Consider the following 23,712-nt stretch of genomic DNA (forward strand, 5'->3'; position numbering starts at 1 on the left):
GATCCCGACAGCCATAAGCCCAAGGCTCTGGATCACGTGTACAATGACCTCTATCAACAGAGTCCCCACACACACATACACTTTTCGACAAACACTTCGGGGGATCCAAACTATGGTCTCTTGCGCTATTTTAGGAGTGAGATGGCAGTAGATTACGACAACTACTCCCCATTTAAGAAAACGTTATTTATAACGTTTATTCTCTCACTAATCCACTGCCATCTTTGGCTCATTTGTAACGCAATTTCACTTGTAGTCAAAGGAATAGATACTCGGTTCCGTCCAGCAACACATGAACAAGGAACAAATATTATGATGCCTTTTATACACACTGAGACTATACTCCAGCTGTTACAGATGAAGGCCATACATACAAACTGCTTCGTCACACATGCCGCAGACAAGCTTCCCTGTTTCTGTCTATACATTTTTCTCACACATCTCTCTCTCATGAGTACAATATATGACGGCGCACGACTTCAAATATGACACCAAACTGAGGAGGTGGGCACGTGGCATACCGGGAAATTAATATACACGAAAAACAAACATCATTTACTCTACTTGGGTAAGGAAATACGTTACTAACATCTAACATGTAGCCTACCATAAAGCCTTGGCCCTCTTTTATGCAGTCCACGGTGCACTCGTATTCCTGTAATGCTGCCATCCGACAGATCCTCGTAGAGGATGCTTGCTGTGTCGATTCCTCATTCCTTGATGCCCCCCTCTAATACCATCTTGTGTGTGTTTTATCCGCCCATTTGGTCGCACGCGTTGCTCCAAGCATAGCCCCGATGGTAGTGTAAATCTCCGAAACAGTACATCATTCTTAATGAAGTACTCCTGACTTCCGTTCGAGCACTTGAAATGGACACAATTCCTCTTGTTCCTAAAGCACGGCTGTGGGCTTGGGTCATCTGCCTGTTTCCTGGCGAGGTCGGTTCCACTATTAGGCACCGCTTTATGTTGCTTTTTCGCATGGGCCCACGTTGCCGTAGTGGAACCTTCGTTCGCGCTGCAACTCGGCTTGCATGACTCCCTCTTATGTTCTTCATCCGCGGGAGCAGCCGGTGCTTGCGCTCGAATCGCGCTCTCCGTTCGCCCGTCGGGTACTGATCAGCGACGTCACGTACCCCGGCAATGTTTCGAATCACTAAATCATAAAGGGGATCGTCCATGCACATAGCTGTCACTTCACCATCGAAAAATGACGTGCTAACTCTCAGTTTCGCCTCCGGCAGGTACCTTATGGTGCGATCCACCAAGTAGACGGCGCTATGCTTTCCTGTAAAGTTACCAACCGGGACTAAAGACTTTCGCACCACAACAATGCTGCTCCCCGTGTCCCGAAGGATTTTCACGGGCTGTCCCTCGACTTCTCCCGATACAACTGGTAGTCCGTTACCTGAGAGAGTTGTATCGAGACACAACAATGCGTTCACCACCGGCACGTGAGTGCCATCCCTTAACTCTACATAGGGAGCATTTCCTGTTCTCGCTCTTTCTGCCGCCACGACGCAGGAGCTCTGGTAGCCTGGGTGCGGCTGGTTGGGACAGCTACTGGCGCGATGTCCGTTCTTCCCGCACCTCCAGCAGGACGAGCTCCGCTGGTTTCTGGTGAAATTACTTCGGCAATCAGCCGCTCGATGACCAATCTTGTTGCACAAGAAACACTTCACGGGAGGCCTGAAGTCCCCCCTGACGCCCGTATAATTGACTGTATTGGCCCTGCCTTGAGTGTCGGGTCCGTTGGTATCCGTCGTTACCTGTCTCCGTCACGTTTGACGTTGTGCTTGCTGGAAATGGTATCGGCCAGCTCCAGCATCTCCGCTGTCGTCTTTGACTTCCTCTCCTTAGATAAAGCGCCAAATCCTGCCTTCAGTCTTTCAAAAACTGTTCAGAGAGCATCAAGTCTCGCAGGTCGCCGTACTCCTTCTTAATGCTTGCGAGTTCTATCTATCGGTCAAAACAGTTTGCAAGACGCGAGTAGTACTGCGGTGCTGTTTCTCCGTCGGCCGGCTTGCTGTTCCGGAGTCTATCACGAAAACCATCAGCGGTAAATTGGAATCGCTGCAACAAAGCCGTCTTGACCTCTTCGTACACCACCGAATCTGCTGGCGTTAGCCGACTAACTACGCTCAGTGCCTCACCGGTGAGACACATGCTTAGCGCCACGGCCCACTGGTCCTCGGGCCATTTTTGTCCCGTTGCGATTCTTTCAAAGCGGAGAATGAACGCGTCAAGCTGGTCCTTCTTTTCATCAAAGGGCGAGAGCAACTTGTTGGGACTCAGGTTCCACATTATTCCACTTTGACTGGTTGTGTTACTCTCAGATACGACAGCGCTCCCATTATGAACTTGCTCTTGAAGTCGGAGCTTCATCTCCAAAATCTTGACTTCCGTGGCGGCTGCTTCCCTAGCTCTCTCTCTTTCGGTCGCCCTTGCTTCCCGTTCACGCTTTCTTTCTTCATCTACCCACGCCCGGAGCTCTTCTCCTTCCAGACCGAACTCTCTCCCCAAGACTGTGAGCTTTTCTATCACCATGTTTTCTTGTTACTGGCCTTCTTCTTGGCCCTCTAGAGCGAAAAAGCCCTCTAGAGCCCTGTAGAGCGGAAAAAACGGTCCCCTGCGTAGGCAGGTTTGCCACGTTCAAACCCCTCCCGAAATCGCACCTTTGGTAGCGCATTTGGGAGAGGGAAACGAGGAGTAAACCCTTCCCTCTTATGCAAATGCCCTCCTGAACCCCTCCAGTAATATTTTTTCTGGCTACGCTACTGCCGTGCCCGGCTTGGTTACCTCCGCAGGAAAAACGCTACTTATTGTGCGTCATGGCAGTATTCTAGAGAAAGTTGAAAAGCTTTTAATGTGGCAAACGAATAAGTTATTCAATAAAAATATTAAGCACAGAGCCTACCAATCTGTACCGAGCGAAATATTGAACGCTGTAAGGATTCATATTTATTTGTATTTTACTTTTGTCACATTTATATCTTATTTGCTTGAAATTTTGTTTCTTCATTTCAGTACTTTTCTTAATATTTTTAGCTCAGTTATCTTTTTCTCCTCTGTCGCATTCCGCGTTTAATTAATATTGCCCATATGTGCAAAGAAAATACAGTATCTGGGTCACTCCTAGTCTTCCCTCCTGTCGGGCCACATGACTATTTTGGCCTTCTGGACATTTCGGCCTTCGGGACACCTTACCTTGCCGTGCTCATTTGACCCAAATGCTCAAAAGGTCCACATTTTTTTCGAGTCTTATGAACATTTGGGCGTTCTGATCCCTTGGGCCTTATGCACACTCGGGCCATATGAGATGATACCCGACACACATACACTTTTCGCCAAACACTTCGGGGGAGCCAAACTATGGTCTGTTGCCCTATTTTTGGAGTGAGATGGCAGTAGATTATGACAAGTCCAGGGGCAGAAAACACCAACCACTTGGAATGGATTCGGGTCATGAATGCCGAAGTGGACTGACGTTCACGCGTTGAAAGGCCAGTGGCCGTAGCGGTCATAGCGACTCCCGGACGTTGCAATGGGAAGGCCATCACTTCCGTAAAAATAATTTCGCTCTCCATCATTTCTCTCTCTTTCCCAGCTTCTTTTTCTTTAGCCCCTCTCCTTATGACTTCTATGGTGTGGCCGTCCCCAGTATCTCGTCCCCAGTAATTGAACAAAACCGTTCAAGTGTCAGATGAAAATTTCACAGAATGTGCAAGTAACTGATCGTAGTTGTTTACATATTTTACGGGACCGCCGGTAGAGGCCATAAATGATGCCAAGCACGAGTGGCACGGAAGAAGAAAAACGAACCTCGCGGTCCCGTTTTTCATTATTTTCAGAACCATCGTTCAAGTGGGGACTGCGGGGTAAGATTCTCTCGCAGATAGTTTTCCTGTTTGCAGTGTTATGCTATAATCATGAACGTTATTGTCTCTGTACCTTATGGTGCGGGGTGGAGTGGTCGATAATTTTGATGTGCCACATTTTTCATGTCTATATACAAAAGCTGCAAAGCAGTGAAGTTTTTTTTTTTTTTTTGCAATTTGGTATCACAGGCGTGCTTGGCGCTGCGTATTTTTGTGACTTGTGCGACTGTTATGTACGACTTTTGCCAAGTTGTCAAACCTCTTCTAAAGGTTAAGCTAGGCTAGATACTTGGTTCTTTTTCATGAATCATCCGTCCGCACTGCTACGCTTCTGAACATGTTACACAGTTTTAGTTCATGGTAGGCTATCACATTTGCGTACGTAAAGGATAGGGTTAATGCTTCTGGGCACGTCCATAACAGAAAGAGCTTTGCGCAGTACGCAAAACCACCAACGCTAACCCTTACATACGCAAATGTGATAGCGTACCATGTACTAAAACTCGCTGTTCAACAAGCCGAAAGCTGTTCAGTCACGGTACGGCACTATGTCCCAAAATATCATAAAACAGCAATGACGGAACAGAACTGGAAATATACCTGCGAAAGTGATGCAATGCAAATTAAATCATTAGTCGCAACCCGTAAGGCTTCAACGGAGAGAACGGGGAGCAAAGCATTAGATACGATGTGTGACTTGCGGTAGAGAGTTCACCGAACCCATATCAAGGAAAGTGAAAGCGAGTGGCTGGGAGTTGTATCTACAATACAATCGTCCATGGATGGGTTTTTGAGCTTGCGTGCGTATAGTTGCGTAGGGGACGTAAATTGAGATGTGCTGATGTAAAAAAAAAAAAAAAAATGACGTACGACGCAGGACGACGAGGACGCTGGCATGATGACCTCGGAACGTCGAGCCGGCTTGGGACCTCCCAACGCTGGCCTCCAAAACACGCCGCCGCCCTCACCAGTCCCGTTAGTTCGAAGGTCTTTCAAAATGTCCCTTTTACACAGTGTTGCTCTGTTGTTTGTAGAGACTACAGTGACATTACCGCACTTACGAAAGTGAACCGTTCTAGAGGAGGGAGGCGTAGCCATGCTCTCAAATGGTTTGGTCTCGCCGGAGGAATCGCCTTCGTTGTCGTCATCATGGCCTTCCCCGCTGTCATGATCGGTCTCTCCGAAGGCAAGTCAATCCTGTTAACATGATTACTGCAATAATTCGCTCGCGCTGCTGCACGCATCGAAAGATTGAAATGTCATGTCGTGTCGTTTTATGCATATCGCTGCTGCCCCCTGCATGTAGAAATGGCGTGCTTATCCCGTGCTACCTGTTGAAACATACCTGTTGTACCCCGGACACTTCCAAATAATGGGTATATCTGTGCAACAAAAAGGACTGAGCGCTAACGCTCACTTTCTGGTCTGAGTGGTCCAGCAATCCTCTGACCATTTACTTGCAGACAAGGATGAGTAATTTAGTTATAGGAAGGCGTAGGTATCTTTTGTGGGAACATCGGGTGTGAGTAAGGATGACATCATGTCTTCTTTGTCCAACACAGACGCTCGACTTCAATATCTGAGCCTTCAAAAGCAGAATCCTTGGACAACAAACAAGGGGACTGATGAGCGCAGCACGGAATCCACCACTGGTAACACCATATTCTGGCATACATTCTTACCTAACGTAAGAAGAGAATGAACAGAATGACAACTGACTTAGATTAACGTGGTGAGAGCGTAATAGGATAGTATAACATCTTCTGTTATCTATGTTCCAGCTGCGTCAAAAGGCTTAAGGCGACGTTTGGCCCAGATACCATCTTCACGAAGAACGTACCGCATGAAGTTCCCAATGAGATCCAGCACAGCGGCACCTAAAAGCGAAGACGATATTCCAGCCGGATTGCACGCCATGCAATGCTCCGATGAGTCCTGTGAGAGCGAGAGTAAGTGGGATCTCTATAGTATAGTATAGTATAGTCACCTGTATCTACACTCCACACCAGGATCTCCCTGATTAAGCCTAAACTCATCATGGCGAAGTCATATGTTGTGTTCGTTTATTGTCTCTAGCAACTCGAGAGACCAGGGCCGGCGTCTACGGGGGGGTAGGGAGGCAATCCCCTGCAAAAATGACGACCGGATGGCTGGGAGTTCACGGTGTTTGGCGTCCCACAAACCGATGACAGTGGATCATAAAATGCATGCTCTTCTAAACCAACGCGCGTATGTGGCACATAAAGTAAAAATTTTCGTTCTCGATCCACATGACAGTCTACAATTTGTAGTTTTCGCCTGTAATACCACCTTCTAATAATGTCTTGCTATAGCGTACCACGCGCGCCGCGGTCACCGCCATTGTTTCGGAATATAACCATCGTCGCAGCCGAAAGGCGTCTCGGTGGCGCCTAGACGATTGCTCTCCTCACTCTGGCATTGCACAACAACAAATTCGCAAGCTGGGGGCGCAAATCTCGGAGTGTGCCCCCCCCCCCCCCCTTCAACCAATGGACCAACACATAGACGCCGGCCTTGGAGTCTACTCTTGGTGAACGACGTATACTCCTCTCATACGTCACAAATCCGACATGCGCTGAATTGCGTGGTTTCCTAGACGTGATTTCATAATTGATAAATATGCGCTGTGCTCCTCTTGAACGCAGCCTCCTACATGAAGCACCTGTTTACTTCCGGCAAAGATCCTTGCAACGACTTCTACGACTTTGTCTGCGGCCACTGGAAGGAACAGAACCCGCTGCCACCTACGAGACTACGGTGGTCTGTTGAAGACGCACTCATACAAAAGATAGAAGGCTCTGTCTACTGGTTTCTTGAAGGTCGAGTATACACTCTTAACTATGTGTCACATATAGAGAAACTTTTAGCGAATTCCACTGCGCAACCTGAAGTGGAGAACTCCTCCATCCGGGCGAGGTTCGCGTGTTTCAACCTTCTCCGCGGTGAAGCGCTCATTCTTGCCCAGTCGAAAAAAGCAAGATTCGACCGGAGCTCGAACAAAGTACTGTTTTCACATTCACATCTTGCGAACCAAAGTAGCAGCGGCACGCTGTGCCGACTTGTTGTAGCTTGCCCAGTGTACTTATACAACAACTTCCGCTAAGCTCTTAGTAGGTGTGCGATCGTTCTTCGCTGGTGGGTTTGCATTGTCATCGTTCCGGATTTTCTTGTTCTGAAGTGTTCTGCAGTGCTGCATATGCTTGCTCCAGATCGAACTCTGGCTCTTCGTATACGTGAATCCCATTGGTTTACGCAATGGACATGTGTCCTTTATTAAGGGAGGTAATAGGAAGTCATCTCTAGCTGTCTACGCTGTGTTTCCATGCGTTTCGCTGCCAGCACCCCGCTTGATATGAGTACAACGAGAAGGATGATACAAGATTACGCTGAAAAGACTAACAGTCGTATCCTTAAACTATGCTCGACTCCACACACCACTTGAGGCTCTGCTCGACACTGCTCTTGCGCTTCATAAGTCGACCTCGATCATATTGTCTTTCGAGCAAAGGGAATCTTTCACATTTTCCCCAACTACCTCGAGGTAGCACAAGTGCTTGCTTCAGCGCTCCTTGAGTCGAGTTTGGTGGGTTTCGAACTTTGCCGCCTTTGTTTGACAAGCCGGTGAACAGCCTCACGACAACGAAGAACACGTTGTCTTAAATAAAAAATATAAGAAATATCTTAAACGAAATAACCTACTGTGCCCATTTTTCGCGCCATAGTTGTGTTTAAAATCTAATATAGATTTTAGCAAGATTAATAGTTAGTAGGATTGCTACAACAGCTCCTCGTGGGAGGGATCGACATGGCACCTCGTCGAACCGTCTAGTGGAGGTGCAAGATTCGAGGCGTGGTATGGAGCATGTGTTCGTCTCTTTTAGCGCTTTTATGGTCAAGGAAATGTACCAACAAGCCCAAATGGGTGTTTTAGTGTTATGGAGTTGGGGATCGTTTAGGAATACCACCGTAAGCGTCAGAGCTATTCAATATATCGAAGGACCACACATACAGACACACTCGTACACGCAGAGAGAGAGAGAAACTGAACTTTCCGCGTCGTCCATATTTTCCTGTCGCAAGCTTATCCACTAGCTTTCCTGATTTTGTATCAGTGGGTTAGTTCATGCAGACAATTTGTTGTTTATTTCTCTTACCAAAAAAGAAGAAGACGAAGAAAAGTGAACCCAAGCAAACTGAAGAAGGAAAAAAAGTCGTGAGGACTTCACTATTTACTTTCGAATGAGACATTTCAGACTCAAATTCATTTATTTCAGATTTCTCCCGCATCTATAAGGACATGATGGCGAACACGACCCTGCCGACCACGAAGCTCTACTCGCATCTTAAGGCTTGTGAAGATACAGGTATGTGTATACAGGTGTATGTCTATTTATACTCCACACTGGCAACACAACAGGTGCAATACACACAAGGTAAAATACCGGAATTGAAGAAGAGAAGGTATGCTGAATAAGGTGTGTCTGTAGGCATGCGTAACTGGAAATTTTGGGCACCTAGGATCGGTCCAGGCAGACTGAATCTGTAACCGGCACACATTGCCCCTTTTCGCCACCGACTGATTTTTATTGTCTACGAGCTCCTTTCATAGGTGTCGAGACTGAATACAACGTGTTTTCAATGACAGTTTGACAAACAAATCATCCATTGGGTCAGATTTCACTAGCTCAACGTATAGAATCTCTTCAACTGCCATGCCAAAGAACGTGGCACCAGACGTGATCCCGAAAAACTAAAGCCCTACAACCACCACCTCGAAGGCCGATCCACCGGATTTATTTTCATGTGTCCTTAAATTTGTAGACACCATCGACTTGAAAGGGTTTGCGCCGCTGCGGAACGTCTTCCAACACCTGTACCTCGAAAAGTGGCCTTTACAATCCGGAGACGACAACACTGACGGCAAGGATCCAGACCTGGAGGAGATCACTGGGATGATCGTTCGAGATCTCGCCATCCATCCCTTTGCCTACATCAGCGTTCGGGGTGACCTTCGTCACGGTGGTCCGCAGCCCTGGCTTCAGGTATAAGCAGTGCGCGAGACCCATAATCCTACCAGGTTACCGGCATAGTCGGGTAGATACTAAATGGAGCGGTGTTACTTTGCTAACTCCCGCCTTGTTGCTTCTGTGACGATGTTCAATATTGAAAGAGCAGTCATCGAGCCGGCGATAAGTCGCACCTCTTGAATACAGGTTAGGTGCGCTATCCAATTACGCTTATCGTTTACGCCTAATAATTTAGTGCACTTGACCGGTAATCAACTGGTGCAGGTGCGCGATTCGCGTTTTCGATGACTACCTTATTTCGACACTTCAGTATTCTTAGGCACCTACAGGCTTGTGTTTTGTTTGTCTATTTTTTTGTTCGAGACTCAGAATTGTAATTTTTTACGATGTTCAAAACGTTTTATTGCACAATGCAGATGACTAATGCGAGGTAAAGAGTGCTGTGAGGACGAGTCTTGTAAATGATGAAATCCAGAAGTCGTGGGTTCGAATCCTACAGCTGGCTAACCTTTTCAGTGACTTCCTTCTTTCGTTGGTTCTTAGGCACTTGAGGCTTGTGTGTGGTGTTGTCCTTTCTCCTGCGATCCAGCCTCAGAACATCAATTTCCATCCTGTACATGAGTTCTCTGACCTGTATGAGTATAAATGAGTAAATGTGTGTGTTCATCACCCTGTAAATGAAGTCCACTAGCACTGGTTCTGAATAGTGAACATGTGCATGGTGAATGGCGAGCTTGCGAGTAGAGCACATGAGAAATATGTTTGGGGGGGGTGACGGGGGGGGCGAGAATTTATGTTAGGAGCAGCAGAACAAGTCAGGAGACGAGTTCAATTTCTCCTCTTTTTTTTCATTACAACAAACTAACAAACAGACACCCTGTAAATGAGTGTAAATGAAGTGCTCCTGATAAGAACGATCGTGAAGCAAGCATATGACTGCTTATGCAGGCACCGGTTGCAATTAAAGCCACACGATAATAAAAAAAGAAAGAAAGAAGAAAAATATGTTAGACTCAATAACGAATGTGTAATCATCCTTAAAAATGCATTGATGCATCGTTTGAATAATGAGTGACTAGGGGTTGACCATAAAGTAATTGGTATACTATTCTATAACTGAGCACAAAAATGGGATGCAAGAAACCGGATTTCGCACGGAATATGGGGCAGTGAAAGGCGGATGGCAACAAGTGCATTTTATGTTTGAGAAGATCAAATCTGTAAGTGTAGAGACGCAAGATGACTCAGCACCTGATGAAAGAATAGTTCACAGGATAATTTCTGGGGTGGGGGGGGGGGGGGCAAAAGTAAGGGGTTAAAATTTGAGGTATTGGCGGATTCATATAACTCGGGAACGTACACATAAAATAGATAGATACATAGTAGAATTAGTTGCTGAAGTTGATTATATTAGATTAGAAGATTAGATTGAAGTCCGCATGTGACATAACAAAAAATATGGTGTGTTGGCGCAAACTTAAATCTGATAATCGGGTAAGCTAAAAATGTGCTACCCAAGGAACGAAACACGTGTAGAAACATGACGTCCAAAAAAAAAGTAAAACGAATTCGGGACACCTTTCAGGGGGACGATAGGACAATATAAGTAGGGTTTGTGGTTTTCGGCATTTATTTTCAACCCAATTCGGGGGGTGTTTATCGGCATTTATATGGGGGACTATAAATCGGATTTTTTCGGCATCTATATTCCGCCCAAAAAATAAATGCCCGAATACGGGCATCTATTTATTTCGCATGAAGGAAAGCCTATTTTGCGCGCGAGGTAACAACGAACCGAAAAGAAGTGAATCGATTCATGGTTTCATTAACAATGTCTTTTATTTCCTGTGCCAAACCAGCAAACAAGGAGACTACCTCTTGTTGTAATAGATGCAAGCGTACATCAGCATGTTCGCATCTGTCATAGCGGCTCGCTCCTTGCGAATAATAACACGCAGTTTAGAGAACGCGCGCTCAACATTCGCGCTAGAAACAGGAATAGCCAGTATGCTTAACGCGCATTGCGATAACAAAGGCCATGTGCTGGAACGGGCCGTCCAAAACTGAATAGGAGATATATCCACCTGAGGGGCAGGGCATACAGCATATTCGAAAAACTCGCGCTTTATATCATCCATACGAGATTCATCTCATAGAACAAATAATAATAAGTCCTCATACAGTGAAGTGCCTCGACGTGCCTTGAAGTGCCTCACGAACGGAAACAAGGGTCACTCCAAGTCGTAACTGAAAGGGAGTAGATAGAGGAATACAAAGAACACAAAAATGAACTAGAAGGCTAGGGCAGGGAATGAGCGATCGGCTTTTGAAACCGTTTGGGAGCTCCGTACACTCGTGATCTCTTTTTAACCGGACAACAACAGACCACAAAGGCTCTGAATAGTAAATTCACTAAAGATAGGTGTGTCACTAAGTACGTGTGCTACCAAAAGGCGGTCACGGACCGCACAACAGAGCTGAGGTCAGGGCACAGCCCGAAGATAATTCTACGCTCGAGAAATAGTTGACAACGGGAGATTCCAAGGGGATTTCCCTTTGCGGTTCCAAGAGTAGCAGCTGTCAAGATACGAGAAATTCGGATTTTTTCGGAATATTCCGAATCTGAAAAAATCATTCGGGGGGTGTTTTCCGGCATTTTTCGGAAAATGCCGAAAACCACGAACCCTAAATATAAGGCAATTTTTGGATTTTCTCAAATTGAACTCGCCTCGACAGAGTGAAGACGGGGTTTCAGCTTCTACACGTGTCCGATGTCATCATTCGCATGCGAAACAAGTAGTGGCTATAGACAAGGAATAAGGAACGACGTAGAATAGAGCCCTGAGGGACGTGCAAAATCCGAAATCAGGACACACTCGGAAATTACTCCCCTTGTGTAAAAAGGCTCTTAAGTTGAGCGCCGTTCCTGTTTGTCGATCTTTCCAGTCTAAGGAATATTTCACGACTTATTAAATCGAAAACCTCTGGCGTCACAACAAATGTCATGACGTACGTTCCTTCGGCGTCGCACAGGAGGAACATCAAAGAAACTACTGCGAACGCTAATGTAAAACCGGTTCCTTAGCGCTTCAGTACTGCACTGAATGAAACATATGATAAATGCGAGTATGATTCATCAGATCAATCACGCCTGCCTGCAGATTGACGAACCGCGGCTATCCATGAGCCGTCACAAGTACTTTGACGTGGCGTTCAATCTAAATGAGTACAAGCAGCAGGTGACTGATGCCTTGAATTTTGTCAACGAGCGCAACGACTCAGCGTTACTTGCTTCGGAGATCGTCGATCTGGAGCAACAACTTGCGGAGGTTCGTCACTTTCCATTTGTTAGTTATTGATGCCCTGGGGCGACATCAGTTCACTACGTGTGCGGATTTCTTACAACGTGGCAGTTGGCACAATAGGGTAGCCTAGAAACCGTAGCGAAAGAGAGATACGCAGAAAGTGTTCTTGGCTCGGGGACTACAATCTTCATGATTCAGCGCTTTGACTTGAATTGTTACCTGCTGCCTCGGCATCAAGGTGCATACGTATCATTATGAGCTCCAAAAGAAAAGAAGAGGAAAAAAAAAGAGCGTTGAAAGAGCACTGACATGATATTCAGAGTTGCTCGAAACCGAGATTCATTCTGTGATTTGTTCATCAACCAGCACACCGTGAGGCACCATACAAAACATTCGCGCTGTGCGATGTGCAGAAAACTTCCTTGAAAATCAACCGTGTACGGACGGAGCGACGTGGTCTCATCTGCTGCCGTGACGTAAGAATTACAGGGCGATGTTGCGTCAGGATAGCGAGCATGAGTGATCGATGCCCCCATTTGTCCCCCACGCTCCAGAATGACTACTTCTTGAACTGATTCTCCTACTGGCTCCCTGAAGCAGTTGAGGGCATTTCTAAACTCGTGCAAACCAAGACCTCGCGCATGTAATACAGGTCACCTGCGACCATCGTTATTGCTACATGAACAACTCATGTTTGTCGTACAATCCGCTGCAGTCTGAAACGGAAACGAAAAAAAATAACATATAAAGGGTGCCGTAACTGCTCGAGATTATCAATGCATTGTGTCATAGAAGAGGTGGAAAATACCACCGTTTAACTGCAAAGTCGTAGAATTTGGAGAATGATAGAATGTCCTGCAATTCCCGCCAACACTGCTTGTTGACGTAGAACCGACGGTCCAAATCTCACTCCTCTCTCACACGCATGCAGGGTATGGATGGCACGTCCGGATGGCTGTCGGAGTACGTGGAATTTGACACCGTCAAGTTGGACGACTTGCCCACTTCACAGAAAGTTAGTAACGAAGTACCAGTGTAGATAATTTTTTTGGTGTATTCGATCATCACTGCAGCATTGATGCATGATTAATACAGGAACAACTTAGTGTCATGTTGTCCTTATGTACACATGGACGTGATATGTAACATACATATACCTTGTATGCATGGAGGAAGGGAAACACAGGAGCGGCCCTTCCAACTTTTTTTTTTCGTTGGGACGGGCGTGCCAGTCTTCGCATTGCATTCTGGGATGCTCCTGTCTACCACGTGACCCCAAGAGCATCCGCATGCGAGCTACCAAAGTAGACGTCTGGAGTCGTGGTTGTCTATTGTCTTCATTGTGATGAACGCGCGCGTGCAGTTTTATTTCTGTGTGTTCTGTGTGAGGTCTACTCTTGGTTTACTCTTCTATTACAAGACCAGTTATGGTCTGCAGAACAAGCACGGAGCACTAGAAACACTTCGTGGCAGCGACGTTTGTGTGACGATGTGGCCATGTTTTGTGCGTTTGTTGCTGAAGTGGCAAAGAATGCCATTAATGCTTGTACAACAATGGAGGAAAGCAAATGAACGTGCAGCTGTAGCACAGCGCCAGCTCTCAAACGAACGATTCAAGATGACTCCCACACACACAGCTAGTGCACGAAACAACCGATCAAGTGCGTATACTTACAAATGAAAGTTTATTCCCGTGACATATGCAGAGCTGCTTTCCGTTGAACGACAGCCGCAGCCGTGGTAAGCACACGGTAACATAACGTTGCTTCCGCAATGGGGCTCACATTTTAAGAGTAAATGACTTTGGAAAGGCATACAAGGACAGAAAGCAACACGAGCAACAAAGCGTTGCTAAACCGAAACTTTAGCGAGGATCACATGGTGGACAGGAAGTAATGGCGGTTTTGACACGAGCGTCCTCCACAGGGGTTCGGCGGAAATCTCTACGAAATGGACGATCTGTGTTTCCTTCTTCCATAGGTAACAGAGGCTCGGGTCCGACCTAGGTCCGGCAATGTACGGGTCCGGGACCGGAGCGAGTCCCACTTGGCATGAATTGAAGATCTTAGATATTAGCTTATTTACGTTAGATATTAACTTATTGGAATGACGTTCCCGAAATAAACTGCAACGATATATAATGCAGAGCTTATTTGCTTATCAGTGGAACTGGCCCGCGTTTCTCTCTGCCTTGTTTGACGACGACGCGGCCATCACGAGCAACGTCACTGTCCTGGTGAAGTCTTCGAAATACCTGGAGAAGCTGATGAAAATTCTAGAGACGACACCCAGGCACACCCTCATGAACTATTTGGGTTACCGCGTCATGTCTACCATGGCCGTCTATCTTCCTAAAAAAGCGCATTTTCTGGCCAAGAGAAGCTGGCAGCGTCTCGGCTATCAGGAGTTGCCTGAGAGGTGGCGCGTCTGTATGAGAGCCGTGGACGGCGTCATGGGTCTCACGATGCACGCACTGCATTACGAGAGCTATGCGAAGAGGAACACACTCAATTTCAAGAATGTGAGTCTTCATTATACAGATTGCTATGAACCGTCAAGAAACATTGGCAGAAGTAACCACCTCTGGCGTAGCCAGACGGGGAGGGGGTTGAAACCCCCTAAACCCTACCTTTGGTAGTGCATTTGGAAGAGGGAAACGAGGATGAAATCCTCCTCCCCCATATAAACTTCCCATAGAACCCTGCACCTAAATTATTTTTCTGGTTACGCTACTGCAAACTATAAAACAGTAGATGGTAAGATCACTTCATTGGCGAGCTTCTTTCCGTGCCTTTTTGACCTTCTGACCGCCAACTAAGATTTTGTTCGCCACCAGCAGAAGATGCTTAATCCATCAAAGACGCCATTTGCCTTCGAACTAGACAAGGGTGTAGTATGATCGTACACGTGATCTGCCGGGTTTCAACGTATCACAACAACCGATTTTCCCCCCTGAACCTACACAGCAATTTGGTGCTTGAAAACACGCGAAGGGTGAGTGTCCTGTGAACGCCGTATGTGGGAACGTCGTATTGAACGCCGGGGTCTATTTTATTAAACACACAAAAAAATTACGTTGGTTTCATAAACATGAAACTCATATTCAAGTATAAGTCAACCAAAGCTGGTGTGTGAGTTGTGTGATTGGCGCTCGTGGCATATAGTGTCTGCCTTGTTACATTCCTATGCGTGACTAAACTGCAAAATAGCAGCAGCGAACGGGTCGTATCTGTAGCAGATGTATCTCTTATATCCAATGCTGTGCCATGTCATATAATGTCCAAACAGCAGCGCCGCTTCACGGGCCAGCGACATAACCGCACTCAGGTAATTACGAGGAGCGCGTGTCGGAGTCATCGCAACTTCTACAACTTTAAATGTTGAAGCCAACGCCTTGTCCGGCTTGCCGTATCTCTCACTTGCTTTATGTTTTTGTTACCAAATTTCCGTCATTGGAGTTGTGCGTTCAAAATAAGTTTACGAATTCAACTGTTTGTTGTTAGTGTATATAGGACGACCGCTGACTCTACTCGTTGAGAGTCAGCCGTCGTCCTCTGTGGTTGTGTGTTCCTGTTACTCTGCCCATGTCGCATCTTGCTGCTGTTACTTAGCCAACATGTCAAGTTGCTGACTACCCCGCCTTTGTACGTTATCGTTTACTGTTCAGCACTTCGCAAAGTTTACTGGAGTCGTCTCAGCGTTGAGCAATTTCTTCAACGACTATGCGAAGACAAAGCACCAGAGCTTCTACGACTGCAACGCCAAGGTACTATATTTATGGAAACTTCACATTACAATATAATACCAAATTTCTCAGCTGCAAAAGTTGAAGTTGATGAGCTTCGCCCCAAACATCTCGAAGGCCCTGAATCTGGATGCGGATATTTACGAGCCAGTGAGTGAGCCTCATTTTTACTTGAAACTAAGTATCGGTCGTTGCAACGTGAACACGCTTATAAGGTGGAACTGTGACACGGGACTGCAGTGTCCACTGCTCGGTGAGCTAGTTGAACTTCTGTGCTGATGAGCACAGCATCAACTATGCCAAGCGTCATTAAAATGTGTCCTCATCTCCCTGAAGCTGGCTATGACGAATTTAAAGCAAGTTCTGAAAGGAATCATGTGCCCTGTTCTTTATGTCCCATCTCAGGATGGGACCAAGTCCAACTCTGATCATTAGCATCTTAGGTACAACAAGCGGATTCACCTTTTACCTTTCAGAACTGGATTGCATATGCACATTTCTGATCTTGATTCGCTATATCCTCTTCTGTGTGAACCCCTATCCCCATTCAAGAGCGTTTCTGAGTTTTATTGTCTTTTTTCTCTCTCTCATCACCGAAAGAAAATTAAGAGTGGTTCATCTGCTCATTTGTAACAGCCGAACACAGGATGTACTCCCATTTTTTTCTGAGACGCACAGGATCTGTAGCAATATTATTCACTAGATATGTTGCGCAGCTTCAATGTGTCGTAGCGTTTCGTATCAAATCCCCATGCCAGTGAAACGCTTCTTTCTATGTAGATACCCATAGTTGATGACGGGAACGCCTTAGAGGGTTACTACGTGGCGAGGTCCTACGTCAGTCGAGCAATGTGGGACAGCGCACTCAACGGATCGAGGAAGAACAGGTCCGTAAGATGACACTTTTGCTCAACTCCCCTTACGTTTCCTATACCGTCCTGACCAGAAGGTTCCGCTGCAAGCATAAAGGGTTGTTCTGTGAAACTACTTCGCCGTTAAAAGCAACGATAAAAGCTACCAAATGAAGGGCGTAGTACAGGTGCTAATCGTAGTATATTCTCACTGTTCCCTCGGGGATTCCTGGTGGCTAGTGCGCTTTGGAAGTGTTCTCTAGCCAGGGACGGGCATAAATACATTTTTTGAGTATTTAAATATAAATACAAAATACTTTGTTGACAGGGATATTTAAATACTCTTCATAAATAGTTTTCAACATGAGTATTTAAATACAAAATGTAAATACGGTATTTAAACACCGTAACTACTACCATAAATACTGTGATGAAGATGTTATCTGGAATTACAGAAATAATGATGATCATAAGGACAAATCAGCAAGGAAGAATAGCATTTATTTGTTAGATTATCATGGCGATTTTAATATTAGAAATTTCTCGAAGACTGCTTCTTTCAGGCGTCTTCTCTTCGGCTGTACAATCATATTCGCAAAGGAGAACAGCATCTCCACAGGTGCCGATGAACAAATGCTTGTGTTAGATTTGACGAAGATGCTTCGTAGAATGTAATCGGGTAGTCACGACCGTTGTCCGCAACAACAGTGAAAAACTCACAATCTAAAATGGTTTGTCGATTTCGCATGCTAGCGCTAACCCGGCATAATTGCGCCCCAAACTCGCCCTTCTTCCCGAAAGGTCAAATGCAGGGCAACTTTAAGATATCAGTCAGTATATTCTGTATTTAAGAGTATTTATAAAGTATTTACAAGAATAAATACCCGAAAATTGGTATTTAAATATAATTATAAATATATTTTTCGAGTCTGTATTTAAATACAAAATATAAATATATGTATTTATATTTTAAATAGTATTTTAATTACAATGTATTTAAATACTGCCCATCCCTGTCTCTAGCGCTCTCCTTTACCGTTTCCACCCCTCGCTGACGCTTGGAGCTAACATCGTGCAGCGCTTCTGAGTGAGCTTCAAAGAGAGCGTATGACTATGGTGGAATTGTTGTAGGATACATCGTTAGGTTGCGAGAAGACAGTCAGGTTGTAAACGGAGACAGTGGCGTGGCTGAAGCAACAACAGAGGGCTCCCTGAACGCACTGAGCTCCAGGAGCGAGAACAAGTCGAGCACCTAGCTACAGGTCATTTTTTGTGATACGCGAATGACTTTTAATTTACTCCCAAATACCCACAATACTGCGAATACTAAATGCTTTACAACCCAACCATTCTATTACTTTCTATCTAGCGCGTACTTCCCTCTTTTCATTCTTTTTTCTTGCAGCAAGTGGCGAAAGTCTGTTTTCGACCTGTCCTGCTCCTACGACCCCAATGCCAACAGCTTTGGTAAGAAACTTCAACGACCAGCCCACAAGCACTGTCACTAACACTGCAATGCGCATGTTCTAGAGCTTCCGCTGTCACTATTTCACGAACCTTTTTTCTACGACGATGACACCCTGTGAGTTCTTCTTACGCCCCCTGGCCTTTCTACTGCGTTATTTTATTGACCGCTTTTTCTACTAGACCATTCGACGACCCGCGGGTGACGTTCCGCATCGCTAGGGAGCTAGCCAAAGTGTGTCCTCAAAATGGTGAGCGGTACTCTCCAACAAAACTGAGTGTTCTCATGAGAGGACGCCCTTCACGCTAATATAGGCGTCACTTACGACCCCGACCGTGAGAAGGCCGTGTGGATGGACACGACCGCCACTCTGAACACATCAAACAGTGACGACGCCCGTTGCTTCATTAAACAGTACTCGAACATCACCGCCAAAGAAATCAACGCCACGGCAAGTACATTGCAAACATTTTCATAGATGCGACAACTCAGGAATTGATTATATGTTCTGTAACTTTCGTCATATAACGTGCAGTTAGACGGGATGTCCACACTACCTGAAAATATTCTCGACAACATGGTTATTCCTCCCCTGTACGAGGTGAGTGATTACGAGACAACATATACCAGCGCCATGTCCGATCGGGTCAAGGCGTCCCACTCGTTGGTACTCAAAGCCATGGTGAATACTGAGAGGTGCTGGGTTCGAATCCTACCACAGGCTGTGCTGTCTGAGGTTTTCCTGGGTTTCCCGAATACTTGTCGAAGAATGTCGGCACTGGTCCCGTGAAGTCGGCCCAGGACGTATACTAACTCCCTTACACGCACTCCTTCGTGCTGGCCACTTGTACGCCGCTCACAGCCACGGTTGCTTCGCGGAGCAAACATCGAACTAAAAAAAAAACGACAACATGATGGTTGGCTAGGAGCGTGCTATGTGGTGAAGTTCATTTTTAAGAGTGCAGTTAATGTTCAGTTCCGGCGAGGGTCGTGTGCACGGTCCCAAAATTTTGTTTGCTTTGCTTTTCTGGCGCGTTCTAAGGAAGTAATATAATTGGCGCCAGCGTGCTGGACATGTTATCAAACGACAAAGCCATTATTTTCATTCGCTGGTATATGGAAGGCTGCAGCAACCTTGTCGAATTTCTTGATTGCAATCAATTCTCAGACTGCAACCCTAGGCGGGCCGAGAGAAGCGATTTTGTTGCATCTCCCATAGGCTCCCATGTATCGAAAATTTGAGAAACTTTAATTCGCCAAAAATCACTGGATCGCGTCAAGCCTTCAAAAATGTGTAATTCCCTAGATAAACTCGTGGAGAACCCGTCTGTACTTGTTTCGTGTAGGGATTTAGCGAGGTTTACGGAAACCCTGCGAACAAAAATTTCCCACAGACTTTCTTAAGGAGTGAACCCGCCTTAAATCCCTGGGCTAAATAATTCGCAAACGGGTGCACTAATCGACGAACTTTCTTTCTTACAAGTATCTGCCCGATACCACCTACAAGCTGCGCAAGGGGTGAATGAGTTGGAGGCGCTCATTATTCAAATAAAAATTCAAATGAGTTCGTAAAAAATTAACTTCTAAAGCAGGGCGCTGTCGGCATTAAAATGGGTACTACCCCTTTTGGGACCTTCACTGGACACCTTTTACAGAAACATCTGCCACCGAAGCGGGTGATTTGTTGCTGTAACTAGTTGGTTTCGGCTTACATTATTTTATCGCTGCTGGTCGCGGTGAAGCGCAAAAGGACGTAATTCATTGGTGGATAAGGGAGTAGAAGATCGTCCTTTTGCGCTGCACTGCGACCAGCCGCGACATTTTTTTTAATAATAATAAAACAATTATTTAAATAATGCGCGCCTCCCACTCATTCACGCGGTGCACAGTTTGTAGGTGGTATCGGATAGACACGTGTAAAAAAGAAAGTTCGTCGATTGGTGCAGCCGTTCGCGGATTATTTAGCCCGGGCATTTAACTGAAACACCCAGTACATCTCCGCCGCTGGAGAATGTATTCACACTTTGGGAGTGGGGTGTACGAGAAGACAGCGGGGACTAGGCTGCCAGGGCTTCATTGACGGAACGTTTTGTGAACTTGAATAAGGACGCGTTTCCTGACGTGTGTTTTCAAAACCATGTACGAGAAAGAGTCAACTCCAGCGGGCAACGTCACGACTATCGCAGGATGAAGCATGCGGGCACACACACTTATAGGACACACACACAACTTAAAAAGAAAAAGAAATCTAGTTCGTCAACTTCAAACGCCGTTGGAGATAAGGAGTCTCAATAGCGCGCCATGAGAAATACCGCAGCGCCACCAGGCACCATCAGTAGAGAAGTACAATTCCTGCTGCAATGTGCTGTCGTGGGGCCAGTCTTAACAGGCTATATTATCTGACGCAAAAAGGGACAATGACCTCTTTGCGTCCAGTCATCCTATATCTGCCGCGGAGTAATTTGTGGGCGGAGTTGACTTGTAGGAGACTAGGAGTCAACCTGCGCCGTGATATAGTGCACGTAAGTGACTCGTCCAACAAGGAAAACATGCTGAACAGGTCCTGTAGCTTAAAGTGTGCAGAAGACATAGGCATGGGTACTGCTAGGCTATTTTTCAGGGAAGGGACACGATCTCGGACCCGGGCGCCACTCACACATTATTAAGCAGGCGGTTTGTTGTTTGCGGGCGACGGAACGAAAAAGAAAATTATGAGGAACACTGCGGGGAACTTTCAGAGATATGCAGCATTTACCACGTCGGTAGGGCTCTATCAAAGTCATGAAAAAAAAGAAAAAGGTTTGAGCCGGTGGGGGCCCAAGGACATCGGTGATCAGAGCAATTATTGTGATCACAGCAAAGAGCAAATCACTTAATACAGAGTTTTAGTGCATCGTACGCTATCATCTTTGCGTACGTAAGGGATAGCGTTGATGGTTTCGCGCGCTGCGCAAAGGGGGTAGCGTACAATGTACTAAAACTCTCCAATGACGAAGGTGAGGCTCCCGTTACCGGTTCTTTTTGTCAGTAGCGTAGCAACTGAAAAAAATTATTCCGGAAGGGATTCTACGGGTACTTTGACAGAATGGCGTAAATGCAGGCTAGCTGGTAGATAAATTCCATTATACTTTGTTTCGGGTACTTTGCATGGGAGAGGGGATTTCACCCTTCTCCCTCTCCCAAATAATTTCGGGCTTTACGTCACGAGACAACTGCGATCATGAGCAATGCAACAGTGGTCGGGTCTGTGGATTAATGTTACCATCTGAGGGTGCTTTAACGTGCGCAGAAATCTCGACACAGGGCACACCACATTTAACTTCCCTCGCGGAAGACGCTCTCTGAGCAACTTCTACAAAGTTGCCACCGTCCTCGGCTGGGTTTGAACCCGCGATCTTGGGATCAACAGGCGGACACGCTACCGACTGAGCCACCGAGGGCGGCCCTTATACGAAACGCACTACGAAAGTTTTAGTACGGCAATACGTAGTACAATAGTATGGCAGTATGGTTTTGGGAAGCGTTTAAGCGTTGTGTGTTAATCTGGCTAACACTGCCAGTGCACTTCATCCTCGAAGCAATATAGATTCCTGTAGACGTGTTCAACCTAAGAACGGCACGTTTCGGTCCCGCCCTATATTCTTGTTCTCATTGGCTGCAATAAGTAGCATCACTCTACGTCGCAAAGAGTAGTCGCGACACCGAAACTATGCAGTAGCTGTACAGGCAGCACCTTTTGGCGCTGCAGTGTAACTTATCCGACGGAATAACTCTGGTAGGTTTGGCAGACTACTTCGTGCGTCGTGCAAAGGCTGAACACAAACATAATCTCATTATAGGCGACACAAGCATGTTTTTGTCCAGGACACAGCGAAGCGTTGTTTATTTCGGACGTTCGCCTACGCGAACTTCTGCTGACGTGACACATAAGAATGGCCTCAACACTTTCTTCGCAGGCGTACAGAGAAGCCCACGCAAGTTCCCTGAAAGAGCACACCATCCACCACATCGACGGAACTGCGTTTAATCAAGTGTTCTTCTTGTCCTTCGCCCTGGTAAGCGATGAACTATTTGTGGAGCAAAGCACGTTAATGTCATTTCTCTCATCAGGGCCTCTGCGAGAATATGGACAAATCTGCGATGCGAGATATCGTGATCGAAGGCAGAGCCATCCCTGCCAGGTACAGAGTCAATGTTCCCCTCATGAACTTCAACAAGTTCGGCAAGATCTTTGGGTGTCCGCCTGGTTCTCCCATGAACCCCGTCCACAAGTGCACCACCTGGATGAAATACGAGAAATAAACACGCAGCCGTTCTGTGTATCGCATGAGTCTGCGATCCTGTAGTCCGGAACACAAGGTTTTACTGACTCTCTGCAACATGGATCATTTAAGGAAGAAAAATGTGTAGAAAATATGCCGATCTAAAACAGTAATGATTTATCGAACTTTGTACAATTAGGAGTATGGGTTCTATACAGGGTGTTTCAGTTAAATCCCCGGGCTAAATAATTCGCGAACCGGTGCACCAATCGAATAACTTTCTTTTTTACAAGTATCTGTCCAATACCGCCTACAAGATGCGCACCGCGTGAATGAGCGGGAGGCGCTCATTATTTAAATAAAAATGCAAATGAGTTTCGTAAAAAAGCGGAACTTCTAAAGCAGGGCGCTGTCGGTATTAAAATGGGTACTACCCCTTTTGGGACCTTCAGTGGACACCTTTCAGAGAAAAATATGCCACCAAAGCGGGTCATTTGTTGCAGTAATTGGTTTCGGTTTACGTATTTTTGTCACGGCTGGTCGCGGCGAAGCGCAAAAGGACGTAATTCATTGGTGTAATTCATTGGTGTAAGGACGTAATTCATTGATGGATAAGGGAGTGAAAGAACGTCTTTTTGGCGCTTCGCCGCGACCAGCCGCGACAAAAATACATAAACCGAAACCAATTAATTACTGCAACAAATGACCCGCTTCGGTGGCAGATTTTTCTCTGAAAGGTGTCCACTGAAGGTCCCAAAAGGGGTAGTACCCATTTTAATACCGACAGCGCCCTGCTTTAGAAGTTACGCTTTTTTAAGAAACTCATTTGCATTTTTATTTAAATAATGAGCGCCTCCCGCTCATTCACGCGGTGCGCATCTTGTAGGCGGTATTGGACAGATACTTGTAAAAAAGAAAGTTATTCGATTGGTGCACCGGTTCGCGAATTATTTAGCCCGGGAATTTAACTGAAACACCCTGTATACCTCGCACTGTACTTCATGTTAACGAAGACGAGAGCCTCTCACTGAGGTCTCGTAAACCTCAAACATCGTGTAAACGAGAAAGTATGACCTGTCCAGATGGTCAGGCGTAGAATATATTTTTTGGGGACGGTAAACAGTTAACGCGTTCAATGATATCAAGTGCGTGAAATAT

General features: G+C 46.0%; 2 protein-coding genes across 2 annotated transcripts; both read left to right on the plus strand.

Annotated features, from left to right (window-relative positions):
- The first annotated feature begins 3,805 nt into the window (after positions 1-3,805).
- LOC135383051 (neprilysin-1-like) lies at positions 3,806-18,789 on the plus strand. The gene is made up of 18 exons (XM_064612687.1): positions 3,806-3,878; positions 4,756-4,853; positions 4,913-5,064; positions 5,441-5,530; positions 5,660-5,827; positions 6,545-6,718; positions 8,174-8,263; positions 8,721-8,941; positions 12,088-12,255; positions 13,163-13,246; positions 14,396-14,752; positions 15,899-15,997; positions 16,049-16,126; positions 16,757-16,863; positions 18,233-18,294; positions 18,358-18,409; positions 18,475-18,542; positions 18,607-18,789. Exons 2-18 carry the CDS (start codon positions 4,774-4,776, stop codon positions 18,768-18,770), a joined length of 2,214 nt encoding a protein of 737 aa, XP_064468757.1. The 5' UTR covers positions 3,806-3,878; positions 4,756-4,773; the 3' UTR covers positions 18,771-18,789.
- A 43-nt stretch (positions 18,790-18,832) lies between these two features.
- LOC135383052 (endothelin-converting enzyme 1-like) lies at positions 18,833-22,614 on the plus strand. The gene is made up of 3 exons (XM_064612688.1): positions 18,833-18,893; positions 22,249-22,347; positions 22,403-22,614. Exons 1-3 carry the CDS (start codon positions 18,837-18,839, stop codon positions 22,592-22,594), a joined length of 348 nt encoding a protein of 115 aa, XP_064468758.1. The 5' UTR covers positions 18,833-18,836; the 3' UTR covers positions 22,595-22,614.
- The last annotated feature ends 1,098 nt before the right edge of the window (positions 22,615-23,712 follow it).

The sequence above is a fragment of the Ornithodoros turicata genome, chromosome 2 (genome assembly GCF_037126465.1).
Source record: "Ornithodoros turicata isolate Travis chromosome 2, ASM3712646v1, whole genome shotgun sequence".
Taxonomy (NCBI): domain Eukaryota; kingdom Metazoa; phylum Arthropoda; class Arachnida; order Ixodida; family Argasidae; genus Ornithodoros; species Ornithodoros turicata.